Source organism: Phycodurus eques, chromosome 15 (assembly GCF_024500275.1).
Source record: "Phycodurus eques isolate BA_2022a chromosome 15, UOR_Pequ_1.1, whole genome shotgun sequence".
NCBI lineage: Eukaryota > Metazoa > Chordata > Actinopteri > Syngnathiformes > Syngnathidae > Phycodurus > Phycodurus eques.
In genome coordinates this window covers 23496002-23514159 of record NC_084539.1, presented here as the reverse complement: position 1 = coordinate 23514159, position 18158 = coordinate 23496002, and the positions used below count along the sequence as shown (strand labels likewise).

At 48.1% G+C, this 18158-nt stretch overlaps 2 protein-coding genes across 12 annotated transcripts; both read right to left on the bottom strand.

Annotated features, from left to right (window-relative positions):
• Positions 1-11: 11 nt before the first annotated feature.
• On the bottom strand, positions 12-4304 carry LOC133413498 (molybdopterin synthase catalytic subunit). Of its 5 annotated transcripts, none has more exons than XM_061697983.1 (5): positions 4161-4304; positions 2256-2424; positions 2028-2184; positions 1054-1177; positions 12-181 (listed from the first exon to the last, which is right to left on the bottom strand). In XM_061697983.1, exons 1-5 carry the CDS (start codon positions 4170-4172, stop codon positions 26-28), a joined length of 618 nt encoding a protein of 205 aa, XP_061553967.1. In that variant the 5' UTR covers positions 4173-4304; the 3' UTR covers positions 12-25. The 5 variants fall into 5 exon arrangements, with proteins under 5 accessions (XP_061553967.1, XP_061553969.1, XP_061553970.1 ...); XM_061697985.1 differs by having other exon boundaries at positions 2256-2373; XM_061697986.1 differs by lacking the exon at positions 4161-4304 and adding an exon at positions 3145-3230 and having other exon boundaries at positions 2256-2373.
• A 646-nt stretch (positions 4305-4950) lies between these two features.
• On the bottom strand, positions 4951-15258 carry wu:fi75a02 (uncharacterized). Of its 7 annotated transcripts, none has more exons than XR_009769876.1 (12): positions 15054-15258; positions 14142-14231; positions 12458-12724; positions 8891-9215; positions 7154-7429; positions 7053-7076; positions 6842-6974; positions 6660-6748; positions 6514-6585; positions 6321-6451; positions 5490-5762; positions 4951-5344 (listed from the first exon to the last, which is right to left on the bottom strand). XR_009769876.1 is itself a non-coding variant. In XM_061697875.1 (12 exons), exons 3-12 carry the CDS (start codon positions 14163-14165, stop codon positions 5599-5601), a joined length of 1551 nt encoding a protein of 516 aa, XP_061553859.1. In that variant the 5' UTR covers positions 14166-14231; positions 14683-14776; positions 15054-15258; the 3' UTR covers positions 4951-5598. The 7 variants fall into 7 exon arrangements, 6 of the variants coding, with proteins under 6 accessions (XP_061553859.1, XP_061553856.1, XP_061553858.1 ...); XM_061697875.1 differs by adding an exon at positions 14683-14776 and having other exon boundaries at positions 4951-5762; positions 14096-14231; XM_061697872.1 differs by adding an exon at positions 14683-14776 and having other exon boundaries at positions 4951-5762.
• Positions 15259-18158: the final 2900 nt, after the last annotated feature.

Here is an 18158-nt window from a genome sequence, read left to right as displayed (position 1 = left end):
CGCTCGCTGACGAGAGCGCTTCCGGTCAGCGTCGAGGAGGGTTCGAGTGAGGCGACGTCACGCTGCTTCGTGTCGTCGTTGGACTCAAACGGCGGGAAAAACCGGAGGTCGGGCTCCGAAGAAAGCCGAGTTGAGCCTCCGACACGATCCAGGTCAAGGTTCCGTCTTCAGACCTTGACCGCTGCCATGTTGCAAACATTTATTGCATTTGATAAACAAGCGTTGCGAGCCCACGACGCTTCTGAACGTTTGACGCCTTGAAAACACAATTTGGACATTGAAACGAAGCCAAAACCTGCTCATTTCTCAGTCGATTTTCACAAGCTGGACTTTTTGGTCAATGCCAAAGTGTACGCTTATCACCACATTCCACCCAAAACATTATTTTGGGGTTCAAAAACACATTTGAGGATGAATTCATAGGCAGGTTTTTGGGTGGGCTCGAGCTTCAGGGCTGGCCTCGCGACCACTCCATTGCTCCGTGTACGTGTCACGAACTCCTGGACTGGTCACCGCCTATCGACAGACAATGAACCGTGGGCGCTGAAGCAAACCCTAAAATTTGAGCGATCCCCAAAATATTTTGAAAGCCGATGTTGTGCACAAAAGAGAAACGTGTCGAACCACAGCACAGTACTCGGTGGTAACGTAATGAACCACCAAAATACCCCCCCAAAGTGTTCTTAAGTTCAAGCACTCGTGACCAAAACGCTCTTCTCATTAGCAGTCCTGCCGTTGTCTTTTTGTAGCTATAAGCGAGGACGGTGGCGGTCGGACGGTCCCGTCCACGCGGCGGTATTCACGCCAAGCGCGAGGGACGAGCGGCGAAGCCGTCGCTAGTCGCCGTCACAGCACGCAGACACACAAAGCACCTTTTGCAGGCTTTTATTGCGCAATCAGGGTGTGTCGGGGCTTGCGTTTCCACGGCAACCGCCGGCCCAGGCGCACTCGGCGTTCTCCTTCCAGCTGGCCCGGCGGTCCTCGTACACTTCCTGCCGGCGGCGACCGGGTGAGAAAAGCGGGTGGGACTCGTGAGCGGCGACGGTTCCTCACCTTCTTCCACACGGGGGCGCCGGCCTTCAGCCCGTCAAGCAGGAGAGCCATCGCCTGGTGACCTTCGCGGCGGTGAGGCGACGAGATGGCCGCCACCACGCTGGCCTCGCCCACTTTCACCCACCTGAGGGACGCGCCGGACACGCAGCATTGTTACTATTATGGTTATGATGTTAAGATTGCTATGATTGTTCTGATGGTTGAAGTTTGCAAGTCTTAATTAAGTAGGGCTGCACGATATTGGAAAAACAACAAAACAAAACGAATGTTACGATATTGATATGAATAATAACTTCTATAGCACTTTCCTAGACACTCGCTAACGCGTTACAATTTCACGCATTATTCGTGGGCTCTCGGGTCACACCGGGTGGCGGCGAGCTACTTGTCAGAATCGGAATCAGAATCTTGCACCGCCAGAGCTGCCCCGCAGGGGGCAGTCTGACGGAAGCGCGGCTGCCATTCTGCGCCTACGGCCCCTTCGAGCGCATTGGTTCGTAGGCGACGCGGGTTAAGTGTCTCGCCCGACGGCGACGTGCGCTCGGGCGGGAATACGAACCGGCGACACTGCGCCCACTTTATTGCAGGATCTAACATGCCCATAAAATCATTTGAATTTTATTATCTTATGAATACATTTTTTTAACGTGGCAAAATACGCAGGCTATATGTATTCTCATTTGAGGCACGTTTCCTCCTGGATTCAAACTCACCGGACGCCTACGTGTCCGCTCTAGCCGACAGGAGAGCAGAATCTAGGGCAGGGCGGCGGTGCGCGTTTTCGGTGGCGTCCGATTGTCAAACTCGGGTAAACGCCACACGCGTGCAACAAAGCATCCCGTACCGTCTTTTGCAGGCGGCACGATCGCGTCGATTATATTGTGCAGCCCTAGTCTCGATCATTACGCCGGTTCCGATTGTTTTGCCGTTCGAGCGGCACACTTAGCGGCATTATCATTAGCGTTAGCAGCGACCCGAGGCGGTGGTGCACGCAGATGTGCACGACGGCGGGCCAGCGCGCTCTGATGTCCCGGCACAGCCTGGCGAGCTCCGAGTGGACCATGGCCTCGTACGCCTCGTACTCCAGGCCCATCACCTTCCTGCCGTCCGGACAGTCCTCACGCGTCATCCCTGCGGCGGCGTACACGGCCACAAATCTCGGAATCGGACGGACGGCAAATGTGAAGCGAGGCGACGGCTACCTATGAAGAGAGCGACGGCTCCGCAGGAAGCGCTGCCGACGGCCGCCGCCGCTTCCTCCGCCGACAGCCGATCGCGGCTCAGCTTGAAGATGTCCCTCCCCTTCTCGGGTGCCGCCATCTTGGAAGAGAAGATCGGAGGTGGGACGCCATCGTCCGGATTGTTTTGACACTTATATAGAAATCAAATCGAGTCCATTTCTCAGTTCTTATTGTCGTGATGGTTACGATTGTTATGATCAGTGTGCTTTTGATCGTTATGGTGTTGTGATGTGTTGTTATTGTTTTCTTATAAATCTTTTATTTCAACTTTTCCAATTAATGCACAAAAGTGTCTCCATAAAGAGGCCAAGAAAGATGTCTTTTTCATCTACAAAATGGCCTGAAAGATAATAATGTTGCAAACTTGAGCAGAAACAAACAATTACTTTCCCAGGATTGTTCCCTTAATGAGCCACGCACGCACACACACACACACACACACACACACACACCTTGATATCGCTACATACGTAACCGGCAAATAAAGTATATATGTGAATACCCATACACACAAAAATTATAAAATAATTAAATATCATTAACGAAAATTAATTAAATATCATTAAGAAAATGGATGGATGGATTATTGCTCTGATGATTATGGAGTTCTAATTGTTATACAGTGGTTATGATTCATTACGAGAGTTATGATGTTATGAGGGTTGTTATGATAGTTGATTGAGTATTCTGATTGTTCTGATGGTTGGGATGTTTTGTCGGTTACGATTGTTTTGACGTTACGATCGGTTCGACGATTATAGCTCCAGGCGTCTCCATGATTAGGACGACGGTCGATCGATCGATCGATGATCGTTATGACATTTCGATTGTTATGCTGGTTAACGCTCACGTTCATCCCCCGCTGAGCGGCGGCACCACGGCGACCTCGTCTCCGTCTCGCAACGTGAGCGGCTCGCGGTCGTCGACGGCGACGTACTGATGGCGCACCGCCAACACCACGTGACCCTGCAACACGCGCAACCTGCACGCACACACGCACGCAGGTCAAGCGCTTGGTTGCCACAGAAACAACGTAACATTCCTACCCGGGGTGTTGCCGTAGCAACCGGGTCCAAAGTTCCCGGCTGCTGATCGGTGTGTCCACTTGTAAAAGCTCCTCCCTCAGGCCGCTGAGCTCGGCGCTCTTAGCGAAGTACAACACACACACCTACAACACACACGAACACACACTTTATAAAAACACGAACATGGGGTTCCCAAACTATTTTGGGTCGTGGTGAGAAATTTAATATTAAGCAATTAAACATAACTACTGATAAATGTCATAAGAATTGTGCTTTTTTTTGAGAGGGGGGGGGGGTCGTTTATGTGATGACACATCACAATGGTATCGGAGATTTTAATTGTCTGAAAGATAAGGTTGGGAGGAGTCACTGGTTTATTGTGACAAATTTGATTGGTGTGTCGGTCCCCATGGGTACTGCAGGTATCAACTTTCTGAATGATACCGTGTAGATTTATTACAAATTATCTTGCTGACCCCCAAATTACGGCTGATAGTTCCACAAGGCTAACAAATCACACACACACACACACACACACACACACACACACACACACACACGCACGTTGTGACTGACTTCTTATGACTGTCGCGTGTGCGTGTGCGCGCGTGCGTTTGTGTCGCGCTGGTCTCGTGGACGCGCCATGCCACGAGCGTGATAAATTGGTTAGCTTTAGGAAATCTTTTGGAAGTTTTAGAATCTAAATGTGCTTGTAATGATCCCAAATATACACGCATACATATGAATGCAGCGAAGATGGCAACTTTTCGGTTTAAGTTACTTATCTGTTCGCTAGCAGGGTTAAATTGGAGCAGATGTTGACGAGATGTCAGGCACTCACGCGCGCAGTCATTCAGAAGGCAAGTTCTTCCCGTCATCCGGGACTTTCGCGAAAGAAAAGAGCAAAACAACAAAACAAGATTTTCAGTTTGTGGGAAGACGAAGCCTATGTCAAATGGCGTCACCTCACGCTCCAAGTCTTCCTCGTTGCTTCTGCGGGTGACAATTGGCGCAGCAGCATCCCCAACTGGTCAGATGAAGAACAACACCACCTACAGTGCAGTAAAACCCCGCAATTCGCGGTTTCCCATTTGCAAAGCTGGAGATTTGTTTTGCAATCGAAACTTTATTGACTAAAAACTCACATATTGGCTGTTTTTTTGCTTTTCCTTCCTCCCTTACGGACCGCTTCTCAGAACTCAAACACTGGTTCTCATCCAACTTTCAACAACTCAACCCCGGTCGAAGTGGGGGTAGGAGTTGGACAGTTGGACTGGGTTCTTCCACAATCCACGTGCGTGGTTGGCGACACGGAAGCAGCAGTTTAATATGCCTCAGCAAACAACATACAAGACGCTGCAGGCACCATTAGCACCCGGTGCTCTCTCTTCAGGAGGCTTCTGTATAGGGACGGTCCAAGAATTTGGTGCTACCCCCCTGAACTCAACGGTGACAAAAACAAACAAAAACCGAGATCCTACTCATTAGGTAGCAGAGGTGGGTAGAGTAACCAAAAGTCGTACTCAAGAGCACTGTGACTTGACAATAATGTGACTCAAGTCGAAGTAAAAAGTCTTCCTCCCAAAAAATTGCTTGAGTAAGAGTAAAAAGTACACAGTGAAAAACCTGAGTACTGAGTCAATTGTGAGTAACTTTTTTAATTTGTTTTCATCACATCAAGAAAATAACAAAATAGAAAGTGAATGTGCAAAATTCTGACATTGCGATGTGTGTGTTTGTGTGTGAGCGAGATTCGCACATAAATGCAGAGAACAAATTTCGTGCGCATGCATGCACGTTCATGACAATAAAAAGTGATTCTTCTTCTCCACTCGAGACACGTCAATGGCCGCCTTCCTCCCCTCAGCCTGCATTATTGCGACTCTTTCCCGTTTGGGCTCCCACAGGTCACCGGAAAACGTGCCGCGTCCCCAAACGCCGCTCTCCTGTCCAATACTGCCCCAGCTCCGCCAGACCACGCTGACCTCTTCCGCCTTCGGCCGCTCTACCCGTCTTTGGAACGCTCTTCAAATCCAAACCATAACATTTGCAGCTTTAATTGACATTTTATGTTCTGTTATGTTTTAAACTACATTTGTACGGTGAACTTGCATGGCGCCTACAAATTAAATGAATTATTATTATTACGAAGCGTACTCGATACACGTACTCGAGGCCTTTGTCAGCACTTTTGAGACCACACGAGCAAACTTGATGGGTTCCAAAAATAGACACGTTTCAATTTATTAAGAACTAGACCCATAAGACAGGAAGTGACATCACACGTCCAAGCCCTGACGAGTCAGGAAGTCTTCCAGCGCGCTCAGCCTCTCCACCAGCATCACGTCCAGGTCCGAGCGCTCGTCGGCGCCGCCGACCCCCGCGCGCTGCTGACGCCGGACGGCGCGCTTTCTTGGCACCGCGGCGACAGGAAGTCCGACACCTTGGCGCAGACAAACGGCAAAATCAGCAGATGAAGTCTGGCAAATGGCTCATTTTCATCAATAACGGTAAAGACATGGCCCACTGAAATTCCTTTTGAAAGTCAATTGATTTGACCGATTGCAGCATTTGAATTGTTATCCATCAAACGGTCTCAGAAAAACAAAGCTCGTCGTATTTTTCACATTTTGAACACCAAAATATCTTGCCCGTTGTGTGTCCCAAATGAAGTTTTTTTGGCTTCTTTTACAAACTTCACTCAAGTCGTCTTTGTTGCTGTTGCAATACACCAGAGGGATCCGTGATGAGGCCGCCATTTTTCATTCCCACGATAGCAGACGGCAAAATAAAGTGCAGAGACTTTAGAATTGGAGTAATATGCTCCGACCCGTTTGTTCTGGTCAGAACCCGAGCTGCAGCAAACTGAATGAGCTGCAGCTGCTTCATGCTCTTTTGGGGGAGTCCAGTCAGAAGACCGTTACAGTAGTCAAGTCTACTTGAGATAAAAGCATGGATGAGCTTCTCCCGGTCTGCTTCAGGTACAATTTAGAATTTTTACCTAGCGGTCTTTTCCTTTTCCTGGGCTGAGTGAAGTCGGGAAAGAGGAGGAGCCTGCGCCGCCTCTGCTGGCCAATCAGAAGCAAGGATCCACCCTTCTCCTGAGGCTCCTCAAAGATGGTCTCCAGACTCCTGGAGAGCAAAGCATGCTGGGAATTGTAGTTGATGTCACCGTCGTCTTTATTGTCGTTTACCTGTTGTTGCTGGGATATTTGTAGTTCTTGTTGGTGTAAATCTCCTCCACACTGAACTCCTTCTTCTTCAACCTCCGACATCAACAAAACACCAGTCGGACCTTTGCATCGTCAGGACCGTCGCCCTTTGACCTTCTCGCGCTCACCTTTTGACCTTGGGCAGCCCCATTGGCGTGAGTGGCGTCTCGCGTGGGCACGCTCGGCGGATTCGGATCTGCGAAACGCGCTTGGCTTTCTGACAGCATCGTTGTTAATAGAATTAGCATCATTATTATTATTCTTCGTCATCATCACAATCACCTGCGCACTCACGCACGCAAACACACACCTCCTTGGAGCCAGCTTCCGATTGGGCGGTCGGGAGCAGAGGCGAGACGACGTCGGCAGAGCACGGCGGGAGAGGCGGGGCGAGGAGGCGCTTCCGAGCACCGTGATTGGCTCGTCTCCTAGTCCATCGCTGCCTGCGGGTCACGAAACGTCACGTGATGAGTTGAAAGGTTGCAAATGTTGGACAGAGAAATCAAAATCTTTGACCTGACCTGAGATCAGCTGCTTGGATGTAACTGTCAACAAAATCAAAGAGCGCATCAGTCAAAGCGTAACTTGCGTTATGCAAATGAGGCGGCGACCGTCAACCGACCAGTGATCGAGGCCGAGACCGGGCGGGGCCGTCCGGTCTCTCAGCGGCCGCCGGGGATTCCAGCCGGTCTCCCCCCTCGGCGCGGCCATGGTCGCCACGGCGACCACGGACAGCCGCAGCACGGGCGCGGCACCGAGTCGAGAGCCGCCGTCGGCGCGCGGGGACGGGGGAGGGGGCGTGAAGTCGGAAAAGCGCCATTGGCAGCGGGCGGCGGACCAGGCCTGTGATTGGCTGCTGAAGGCTCGCAGGAAGTCAAAAGCGGTCTGGCAGGAGGAGCTGGAAAGTCGGACGAGTCCTTCTCATGTCAAGACGATTCAGACATTTGTTTCTAAACATATTCTACACCTTTGAAGATTGCTGAAAACCTGAAAAGGCTGGTAACTATACTATAGTACTGAATTGTAAAGATGCAATGTTCAACAGTTTTAGCCTGCCTGATTTTTTGGGGGTGTGGCAAAAACGGCACCCAATGGCGCATTCGGGCGCCCGGCGTGACTTGCCGCTGCCGAACTACATACAGAAGAACTTGAGCGCCTTTAAAGTCCGACTTGACAGTCAGCGAACGGACCGGTACTTCGGGATGGCGCAGCCATGTTAGAGCGCCTCATTGTCAGCTGTGAGTGCACACACGTCACCAAGAAAAGGGAGAAGAATGATGGGGGGGGGGGGGGGGGAAACAACAAACTCCAACGTGAGAGCCGGCGTGTGGACCGGGGCTCACGGCTGGCTTGGCTGCTGGCTTGAGCGCCTCATTGTTACGCTGTAAGTGCACGCAAGTCTCGGAGAGAAGCGGGAAGAACGAGGGAAAATAAAATAAAGACGTGTCAGCCAGCGTGTGCGTTGGGGCTTTGCTTTAGAGCACCTCGTTGTCAGCTGTGAGTGCATGCATGTCAGGCAGAAAAGGGGGAAGAACTAGGATTAAAAAAACAAATTCGATGCGAGACCCAGCGTGCAGACCGGGGCTTCGGGCTAGTGTGACCACTTTAGAGCGCCTCGTTCTCAGCTATGCGGGCATGCACGTAATGAAGAGAAGGGGGAAGAACGAGAAGAACAAAAACAAAACAAATCCGATGTGAGCGCCATCGTATGGACAGGGGCTTCGCGCTAGCACGGTAGCTTGAAAGCACCTCATTGTGGCCTGTGAGTGCATGCACGTCATGCAGATAGGCGGAAGCGCGAGGAGGGGAGACGTCAAACTTGACAGTTAGGAAGCGGACAGAGGATTTGTGTGGGCATGGCCGCTTCGGAGCGCCCCGTTGTCTGCCATGAGTGTACGTCACAGAGAGAAGGGGAAAGAGAGAAATGATGTCCGTCGGCACATGGAATCGGGGCGATGGTGAGCTGGGCTAAGTGATTGACAGCTGACAGTAGAACGGGGCGCATTCGGCGGACACGCCCGCAGCGTCTGAGAGCGGAGAGAAAAGCTTGATTTTTCACCACTTTCAAGCCTCGTTATACAGCCGGAGTTTGTTAGCATTCGCATTTGATTTGCTTGCCTCTGTGCTGTGTCAATGTTACATTTTGCAATTGTTTTTTTTTGAATATTCATTTGTTCTTCAATAAAAGATTGCACTTAAAAAGTTCTTCAAATGTTGAGCTTGTGAATTGTATGCTTGTGCCTGTGTCTTGCAACAAAACAAAATATTTACATTTATTATTTCCCAACTTCCCATGGAAAATTTCGGAAATTTTCCAAGCCCGATTCAAACTCAGCGATGGAAGCCATGACGTTCCCACCTGTAGCCGTTCTGCCTGACGACAACGCCGATGGCCTTCACAGAGTGGCCGCCTTCCGTCCGTCTTCTGGGGTCAAAGTTGAAGAGCGTCAGGGGCGCGCGGTCGGTAGCTCCGCCACCCGTCCGGCAGACGGCCATGCGGCCGACGAACCTCCCGCGGTCCTCATCTTCCGCTTCTTCTTCTCCTCCTCCGTGGCTCTTCCTCATCCTCTTGACACCCCTCCCCTCCTCTCCGTTCCTTTGCTCCGATTGGCCGCAGCCAGTCCGAAGAGGCGGGCCTTCGAGTGCAAACGAAGACCAGCGACAGGAAGAGGATGCGTCCGTAGCTAAAGAAGAAGAAAATGCCGATTCGGGGCACACGCTTCACAATCAGGACTGCTACCAGAGCGCCGTAAAAGAGGGCGAAAGAGAACACCCGTTAAACCTTTTTCAGGCAAACTGTCACAACCCTCGTGTTTTATTCTAAACTGACGACTCTATTCGTCACCACCACCCCACCCCCCCCCCCAACCCCGCCCCGAGATACCCTGAAATGTATGATAGCTTCCAGCACTTATTTATTGATAGGGTTGCTACAGCTTGGGCTCTCAGTTTAACTACCACATTTGACCCCATTCCTTGTTTGGCTGTTCAATTCTTTTGAATCGGTTTCCCTGAGGTTTTTCAAAGGTGTGATTGGCCGGATTAAGCCATCAGGGTCTTCATATGACTCCGTCGTCCCGAGCATAGTCTCTTTAAGGCTTTATAAATAGAAGTGTGGTGTCTGGTTTTGTCTGCCAAAATTTTAAACATGCTGTGGTGCAACCCCTGCTAATAAAACCTGGTCTTCCTCGTGGTGTGCTAGCAAGTGGTTCACATCCAGCTGAAGTCGTTTCTGGATGAACATAATTTTATGGAGGTCTTCCAGTCAGCTTTTAAGATCAGTATAGCACAGAGTCGACCCGTTTAAGAGTTTTTGATGACATCCTCCTGACTAATGACTCGGGGGATTATGCTTGTCTTGTGCTGTTGGACCTGACTGCAGCATTTGATACTGTAGACCACAGGATCCTTTTGTCTCATTTGCAGCACCCGGTGCGCATTAGCGGTAGTGCTCTTGAGTGGTTTAGATCCTATCTGGCAGGCAGAACTGTGTGTAAGCTTTGGTCGCTCGGAGTCCCACTCTGCCCCACTGTCTTAAGGGGTTCCACAAGGTTCAATTTTGGGACCCCTGCTGTTTTCTTTGTGTTTGCTGCCCCAGGGTTCCATCCTGAGAAAGCATAGGATTCATTTTCATTGTTATGCAGATGACAGTCAGATCTATGTCCCACAAAAGAATAAGGACACCTCCTTAAAGCCTCTTGTTATGTCTTGAGGACAATTAAACCCTGGATGGCATTGAACTTCTTGAATTTTAATAAGAGAACAGAAGTTATGGTGTTTGGTCCCAGTGGCCCTTCTAAATCCCCCGCTGTTGACTTGGCCCCCTTGACACACTATCAAAAGCCAACAGTCTCGAACTTGGATGTTAACCTGGACCGTGATTTTAAACTGGTTGGCAAATTGGTGCCAACTTTTTTCATTTTAGGCAGCTAGCTGAAGTAAAGCCTCTTCTTTCACAAAAAAACAGAATTACTGAATGACTGTTACGCACTTTATTTTGGTGCCAGCCAGTCGTGTCTCCAGTTGGCTTTGAACGCTGTTATTCGCCTTCACGTAAGAGGGAGAACCTAACTCCGATTCTGGCCTCCCTTCACTGGCTTCCTGTGCATTTTAGAGTCCATTTTAAGATTATTTGTTTTTAAATCTTTAAATGCTCTCGCCCCACCTTACTTCTCCGAGCTGCTCCACCCCTACACTCCAGTACGTTGCCTCGGATCGAGGACTAAACGGAGGCTCAGGGGGGAAATCGAGCGTTTTCCGTTGCCGGTCCCTCTCTTTGGAATAACCTCCCACGGAAAATTAGGCAAGCCCTCTCACTGTCCATTTTTAAAACTTGTCTTAAAACCCATTTTTTGACTTTGGCTTGGGGGGCAGTGGTCCGGTTCCCCTGCCCCGCCCTTTGGGACTGGTCGGGGTGCTTCGGTCGGGCTCAGGCCCTCCCATGGTCCTGAGTGGTCGGTGGCGTCCCCCTGGTTGGGTCCCCTGCTGGACTAGCTCGCTAACTCGCCGCCCCCCAATTTACAATTATGTCCTGTTTTACAAACAAACCAAGGAACATTTTCTCTCCCATTTACGCAGTGTACCTGAATGCAGCTCGTGCACTGGCGCAGCTGCGGCGTGCCAGCCTAGTTGCATTCTGAAGAGCCAAAAAGGAAATGCAGCAGGTGTACATTGTTTCCCGCATCCTCATTCATAGTTATCATACAAGGAGACAAGTATATAACAGTCTGGGCTGCTCCGTGATTTGTTTGAAGTGTTATAATTTACTATAACATGGGTGCTAATCTTATTAGCATGTCCGAACAGATCCTTCTGCGGGTCACTTTTAATATTACAGTTGATTCACTGCATATTACAGTACACCAACATCGCAGCAGACCCTGCGATGTGAGTATTACGCACACGTACATGGCGATGACGAGTCTCAACCTAAATATCGTGCAGCCACAATTGGGAATGAAGCAATCACATCCAAACTCATGTTTTATAGGAGTCAGCACACAGCTACCAGCATTTCAAGTGACTCTGGTTAATGTTCTAGTCGGCTTTTTTTAGGGTGTTGTGCTAATGTTGACTGCTGCTGCTGTTAATTCCCTCCACCTTGACTATAACCCCAGATCCAGATGGAAGTCTTTTTGCTAAATGTGGCCAGGTTTGGATGTTTGTCTTCGCAAGATAAGGTCGCTGTCTTGGCACCCTAACTCAAAGCCATGTGAAGACAGAAAATTGTTGTCACTTGTCCTAAACGGCCAGTAGTTGCCAGATAATCCAGCAGCCCATTCAATACTGCCCTCTCGGCAGCCTGCCTGACCAGATTTATTCTCGTCTTTTTAACCATTTTGGAGGGACGGCCAGTCCTCGCTCTTGTCACTGCTGTGCCGTATTTTCTGTATTTGATGATTACTGTCTTGGAAATCCTTTTGTACGCTTCTCCTGACTGATACCTTTGAACAATGAGATCCCTCTGATTCACTGGAAGCTCTCTGCAGACCAAACGTGACTATAAGAAATGTCAGGAAAAGCCTACTAAAACAGCAGTTTTGATGCATAATGAGGTGGGGAAGATGGAGGGAATTATGAACAGTTCCACAGTGGAGTCGGTGTTAATGTAAAAAAAAAAATAATTATCAGGCTTCTGCTAGAAAGCAAAACATTTAATGAAAAGCCTACTAGAACATCTGAACTCCATTGTGGTATAATCAGAGGCTCTTTCAATGGTGGCAGGCGTGGGCTGACTCCCATTAACATGAGTTTGAATGTGATAGGTCCCCCAGGTATAATACTAGGGTGTGCACACTTGTGCAACATCGTTATCTCAGTTGTGTATTTTGACTTCCCCTCTGGAAGGGTCACATTAATGGAATGAAATGTCGGTCCAACAAAAAGCTGTCATGAGAAGCGCGGTGTGCAGACTTTTTCGACCCACCGTTACCTTTGGCTCCATCTACCGCCATCGTCCTCGGGCTCCCGTCGTTCCTCCTCCTCCTCCTCCTCCTGCCGCCCGTCCTTTCCAGCGCGTCCACTCGCCGCCCGAGCGACACCAGCGCCCCCCGCAGGAGGCGCCGCACCTCCATCCTGTGGGCCGACAGGAGGCGGGGCAACAGGGACGAGCAAGGGCAGCTGAGCTGTGGACCGGGATGGTGATGATGGTGGTGATGGTGGTGGTGGTGGTGATGAAGGGCATGAGGAGGAGCTGAAAGACAAACAGGAAGAGGAATCCACTCAACACAACAAAAATGCCGAGTACCTTAATTTATATTTACATCCCGTCCCAACTTCATTGGAATTGGGGTTGATTTGAGATATATTTGACATTTACATAAAGAGTGAGTACAGAAAGTTTTCAGACCCCCTTAAATTTGTCACTCTTTGTTATATGTCAGCCATTTGTTAAAATCATTTAAGTTCATTTTTTTCCTCATTAATGTACACACAGCAGCCCATATTGACAAAAAAAAACATAATTGTTGAAAATTTGAAAAGTATTAAAAAAGAAAAACTGAAATATCACACAGCCATAAGTATTCAGACCCTTTGCTGTGACACTCATCTATTGAACTCAGGTGCTGTCCATTTCTTCTGATCATCCTTGAGATGGTGCTACACCTTCATTGGAGTCCAGCCGTTTGATTTTACTGATTGGACTTGATTAGGAAAGCCACACACCTGTCTATCTATAGAAGACCTTACAGCTCACGATGCATGTCAGAGCAAATGAGAATCATGAGGTCAAAGGAACTGCCTGAAGAGCTCAGAGAAAGAATTGTGGCAAGGCACAGATCTGGCCAAGGTTACAAAAATAATTCTGCTGCACTTAAGGTTCCTAAGAGCACAGTGGCCTCTCTAATCCTTAAATGGAAGACGTTTGGGACGACCAGAACCCTTCCTAGAGCTGGCCGTCCGGTCGAACCGAGCAATCAGGGGAGAAGAGCCTCGGTGAGAGAGGTCAAGAAGAACCCAAAGATCACTGTGGCTGAGCTCCAGAGATGCACTCGGGAAATGGGAGAAAGTTCTAGGAAGTCAACCATCACTGCAGCCCTCCACCAGTCAGGGCTTTATGGCAGAGTGGCCCGACGGAAGCCTCTCCTCAATGCGAGACGCATGAAAGCCCGCATGGAGTTGGCTAAAAAAAAAACACCTGAAGGACTCCAACATGGTGAGAAATAAGATTCTCTCGTCTGGTGAGACCAAGATAGAATTAAGGCCAAAACTTTTAAAGTGGTATGTGTGGAGAAAAGCAGGCACTGCTCATCATCTGTCCAATACGGTCCCAACAGTGAAGCATGGTGACGGCAGCATCATGCTGTGCGGGTGTTTTTCAGCTGCAGGGACAGGGAGACCGGTTGCAATCAAAAAAAAGATGAATGCGGCCAAGTTTTGACAGTTTGAAGCCAAATATGACAAAATATCTTTTGAGCGTGCGCCACTTTGCAAACGGCACTGGGCGCTCCTTCATGCTGTCATTTTGCATTGTGTGTTTGACTGCTTGTCGCATTTCATAGACAGCTGAAAGTGCATCGGTCACTGTGGCTCTCCTTGTCCACATGCCAGGGCATCACAGTACCTGTATCACTCCATTGGGTCTCTCTCTCAAACACACACACACATACGTGTTTGTGTGGCTCCATCCACATCTTTGTCAGCCAATAGGAGCGCAGGAGACGGAGTCACTCCTGGCGGGGGGCGGGACAGCATGATGACTGGCAAAAACAAATAATAATCATAATAGTAATATTAAAATGACACAATAAGATGAAGTCACACCTTAAAAGCAGTGGACGGTCAACTGCTCCTCGTAATTTAGCAAATTACTTTTTGTTTTTAACAATTTATTTATTTATTTTTTCAAATTGAACATAGCTATTTTTTAAACAATTGTTTTAGCATACATTGCTAACAAAATCTTCATTACAAATAACAGACAAGTGTTTCACAATTGATTACAAGTCACAGAATTTTTTTTTATATATATCACAAATATATTTGGGTTAGGGTTGAAAGTAGTTTTTGAGAAAAGTTAGTTAACAAAATTACTTTACCTTATTACACTACACTAACAATTTGAAAATAGAAACTTTCAATTAAAAATATGAAATGTCAACATAATTTATGTCTGCATGATATAAATTATAAACTTTCTTTGAATCCTACCCAAGGACCAGTTGACCAACGAGGGTGGTCCTGGAGGACCAGTTGTCCAAAGTATGCATATTTGAGGACTAGTCGTCCTCGGACCCCGGGAATCCTACGACCATTAACAGCGCAATGTGACAGTACATGACGGAGACTTCTCGCGAGATTTGGATGCCAGTAAACTCCATGTAGCATTCAAGCTAACATTGTTCGTAATAATGTACTGGAAAGAAATACAAAACCAGAGCAGGTGAACAAAAAAAACAAAAAAAACATTTGAAGACATTTATGGTAACAAAAAAAAAACGTTGCCGCTCGCAGCCGTGGCTAACTACCATTAGCATTCGACACTGAGCGTCACAAACATGACTTTTTTCGAACAAACATACCTTGCTCACTCCTGGCGGGTCAGAAAACTTCCCCAATTGTCCCGAATGTCATTTGAAAACCGTCGGAAGCAGCAAAGTGTCAAATGTAAAATGCTTTTTTTTCCCTTAAGAATCGCCGACTCTAACAAGCCGACGTTGAGCGCTTCCCAAGCTACGTCAACTTCCGCCAGCTATTTCGAAATAAAAGATTTACTAAATAAGATGTAAAGAGTAACAGCAAAAAAAAAAAAAAAAAACTTTCATACACTATGTGCATTTAATATGTTCATTTGGTTTTGACTCTTTTTTTTTGGGGGGGGGGGCAAAGAAAAAGTGTTTGAATTGTTCTTAATGTGTGTCGCCGAGACGTAATAAGGAAGCATTTGTGTTTCGAAAGCTAGAACGCACACAAAGCCTACGCTAACTTTACATTATTTAGGATTACCAGTCAAAGGAAAAGCACTTCAACATTTTTCACTTGGCTGTTGAAATAGAAATCAATGCCGTATTGCTAATGTGATCAATTACACTAAGATCAAAATGTATCATCTTACTGTTAAATACGTTTCTTTGTTGGTAAATAACATTTTGTCTCACAACTCGACTCAGAAGGCACACGACCCGTATAATTTTCCAAGATGTCGCCCGGATGTGCGCATGCGCAGTGTTGCTCATCCTGGTGGACAGCGGTTTCTATACAGTACTGTATATTGCCAAACGTATTGGCTCACCTCCCTTGACTCACATATGAACTTCAGTGACATCCCATTCCAAATCGATAGGGTTCAATATGAGGTCGGTCCACCCTCAGCAGCTGTAACAGCTTCAACTCTTGTCGGAAGGCTTTCAACAAGGTTCAGGAGTGTGTTTATGGGACCTTTTGCCCATTCTTCCAGGAGCATGTTTGTGAGGTCACACACTGATGTTGGAGAAGGCCTGGCTCTCAGCCTTCACTCCAAATCAACCCAAAGGTGTTTTATTGGGTTGAGAGCAGGCCAGTCAAGTTCATCCACATAAAACTCTCATCCATGGCTTCAAGAACCTTGCTTTGTGCACCGGTGCACAAACATGTTGGTGCAGGAAGGAGTAATTCTCAAATCTTTTGACTGTCCAAAATCTCTTGGTATGCTGAATCCTTCAGAGTTCCTGTCACTGGAGCTCAGGGGCTAACATTTCCATCTTTGTGGGAACAAGATGGCCCCTACCTGTTCCAACATGACTGTGCATCAGAGCACAAATCAAAGTTCATAAAGACATGGAGGGCAGAGTATGATGTGGATGAATTTGACTGGCCTGCACAATCCTGACCTCAACCCTATAGAACACTTTTGAATGACTTAAAGCGGAGATTGAGAGCCAGGCCTTCTCATTCCACATCAGTGTGTGACCTCGCAAATGTGCTTCTGGAAAAACGGTCAAAGATTCCCATAAACCTTGTGGAAAACCTTCCCAGAAGAGTTGAAGTTGTTATAACTGAAGAAGGTGGACCTATGTCATACTAAATCACACACACACACACACACACACGCACACACGTATATATATATGTGGGGATCTGGGATGTGGGGAAGGCCCCGGGGGTGGATGAGATTCGCCTGGAGTTCCTCAAGGCTCTGGATGTTGTAGGGCTGTCCTGGTTGACACGCCTCTGCAAGATCACATGGGCATCGGGGATAGTGCCTCTGGCGTTGTGGTTCCCTTTCTTAAGAAGGGGCTCGGAGGGTGTGTTCTAACTATCGGGGGATCACAATCCTCAGCCTCCCTGGTAAGGTCTATTCAGGAGTGCTGGAGAGGAGGGTCCGTCGGGAAGTCAAACTTCAGATTCAGGAGGAGCAGTGTGGTTTTCATTCTGGCCGTGGAACACGAGAGCGGTTCTACACCTCGGCAGGGACCTCGAAGGTGCATGGGCGTTCGCCCAACTAGTCTACGTGTGTTTTGTGGACTTGTGTCCCTCGGGGAGTCCTGTGGGTGGTACTTGGTGGGTACGGGGTACCGGACCCCCTCATACGGACTGTTTGGTCCCTGTACGACCCGTGTCTCCCTTAGAGATAGGGTGAGAAGCTCGGTCATCCGGGAGGGGCTCAGAGTCGAGCCGGTGCTCCTCTGCATCGAGAGGAGGTAGATGAGGTGGCTCGGGCATCGGATTCGGATGCCTCCCGGACGCCACCCTGTTGACGTGTTCTGGGCACGTCCCACCGGGAGGAGGCCCCGGGGACGACCCGGGACACGCCTGGGAACGTCTCGAGGTGTCCCCAGAAGAGCGTAGATGAAGTGGCTGGGGAGAGGGAAGTCTCGGCCTCCCCGCTAAAGCTGCCGCCACCGCGACCTGACCTCGGAAAACCAAGCAGAAGAAAATGTATGGATGGAAGGATGGATGTTTTCTGTGTTTCGGCAAATCATTTAAAACGTCCCTTTTTACTGGTCTTTTGTAGTTCGACAACAGCATTATCCAACAATGCAAGAAAATGTATATTTGATAAAAAAATACGAAGGAAAAGTATCTAGCTTGCTTGCTTTTTTTGTCCCTTTTCTCTCTCACTGGAACTTTTATCACACACAAGTTTCTGTATTTTAAGAATGTTTAGTTTAGTGTTTTTTTTGTATGGAGAGTAACATTTGCCTTTCAATTATTGAGGCAAATGTTCATGTTCACATTGCTCTTTTTCCCTTACACTGTAGTCTTGATGCATGTTTGCTTGTATATTCAGTTCGGTACTATTTTGATATGAAAATACTAGTTTTATTTTTAAAGTCTCTAGCGGGACACTCAGACGCCTTTGTGTAGTCTGTAAACTTGGTCAGTGGCCTATTGCTTGAAACATTGCTGACATAAAGGATTATGGGTAATATATTTCCTCTCTTTTGGTAATGGTTGCTCAGGATTAATCTTTGCTCAAAGTACTTCCGGGTCATCTCGCTCGGATAGGAAAGGATACGAAAGCAAAAACGAGAATCCGAAGAGGCCCCCACGAAGTCAATCCCTACATGCGGAATATCACATGACCAAACCTGGAAAACAGGTTAGCCGACTTCCTGTTTACGCTACGCTAATGAGCATAGCTCCGGGTTGACATGATGGATTGATGCCGAACTTACAAAAACGTTGTTGCTGAACAAAATTGAAAG

Bases quoted from the DNA above. Each gene is read 5' to 3' on its own strand.
- LOC133413498 (XM_061697983.1), bottom strand. The intron at 2,185-2,255 runs GTAGCCGTCGCC...ACGCCGCCGCAG, and splicing joins AGCCGTCGCTCTCTTCATAG to GGATGACGCGTGAGGACTGT. The intron at 1,178-2,027 runs GTCGCTGCTAAC...CGCGTCCCTCAG, and splicing joins TGCGTGCACCACCGCCTCGG to GTGGGTGAAAGTGGGCGAGG.
- wu:fi75a02 (XM_061697872.1), bottom strand. From the start codon at position 14,226: ATGCTGTCCCGCCCCCCGCCAGGAGTGACTCCGTCTCCTGCGCTCCTA. The intron at 12,725-14,141 runs GTATGTGTGTGT...TTTGTCTTTCAG, and splicing joins GGATGGAGCCACACAAACAC to CTCCTCCTCATGCCCTTCAT. The intron at 6,975-7,052 runs GTCAGGTCAAAG...CGTGACCCGCAG, and splicing joins ATCCAAGCAGCTGATCTCAG to GCAGCGATGGACTAGGAGAC.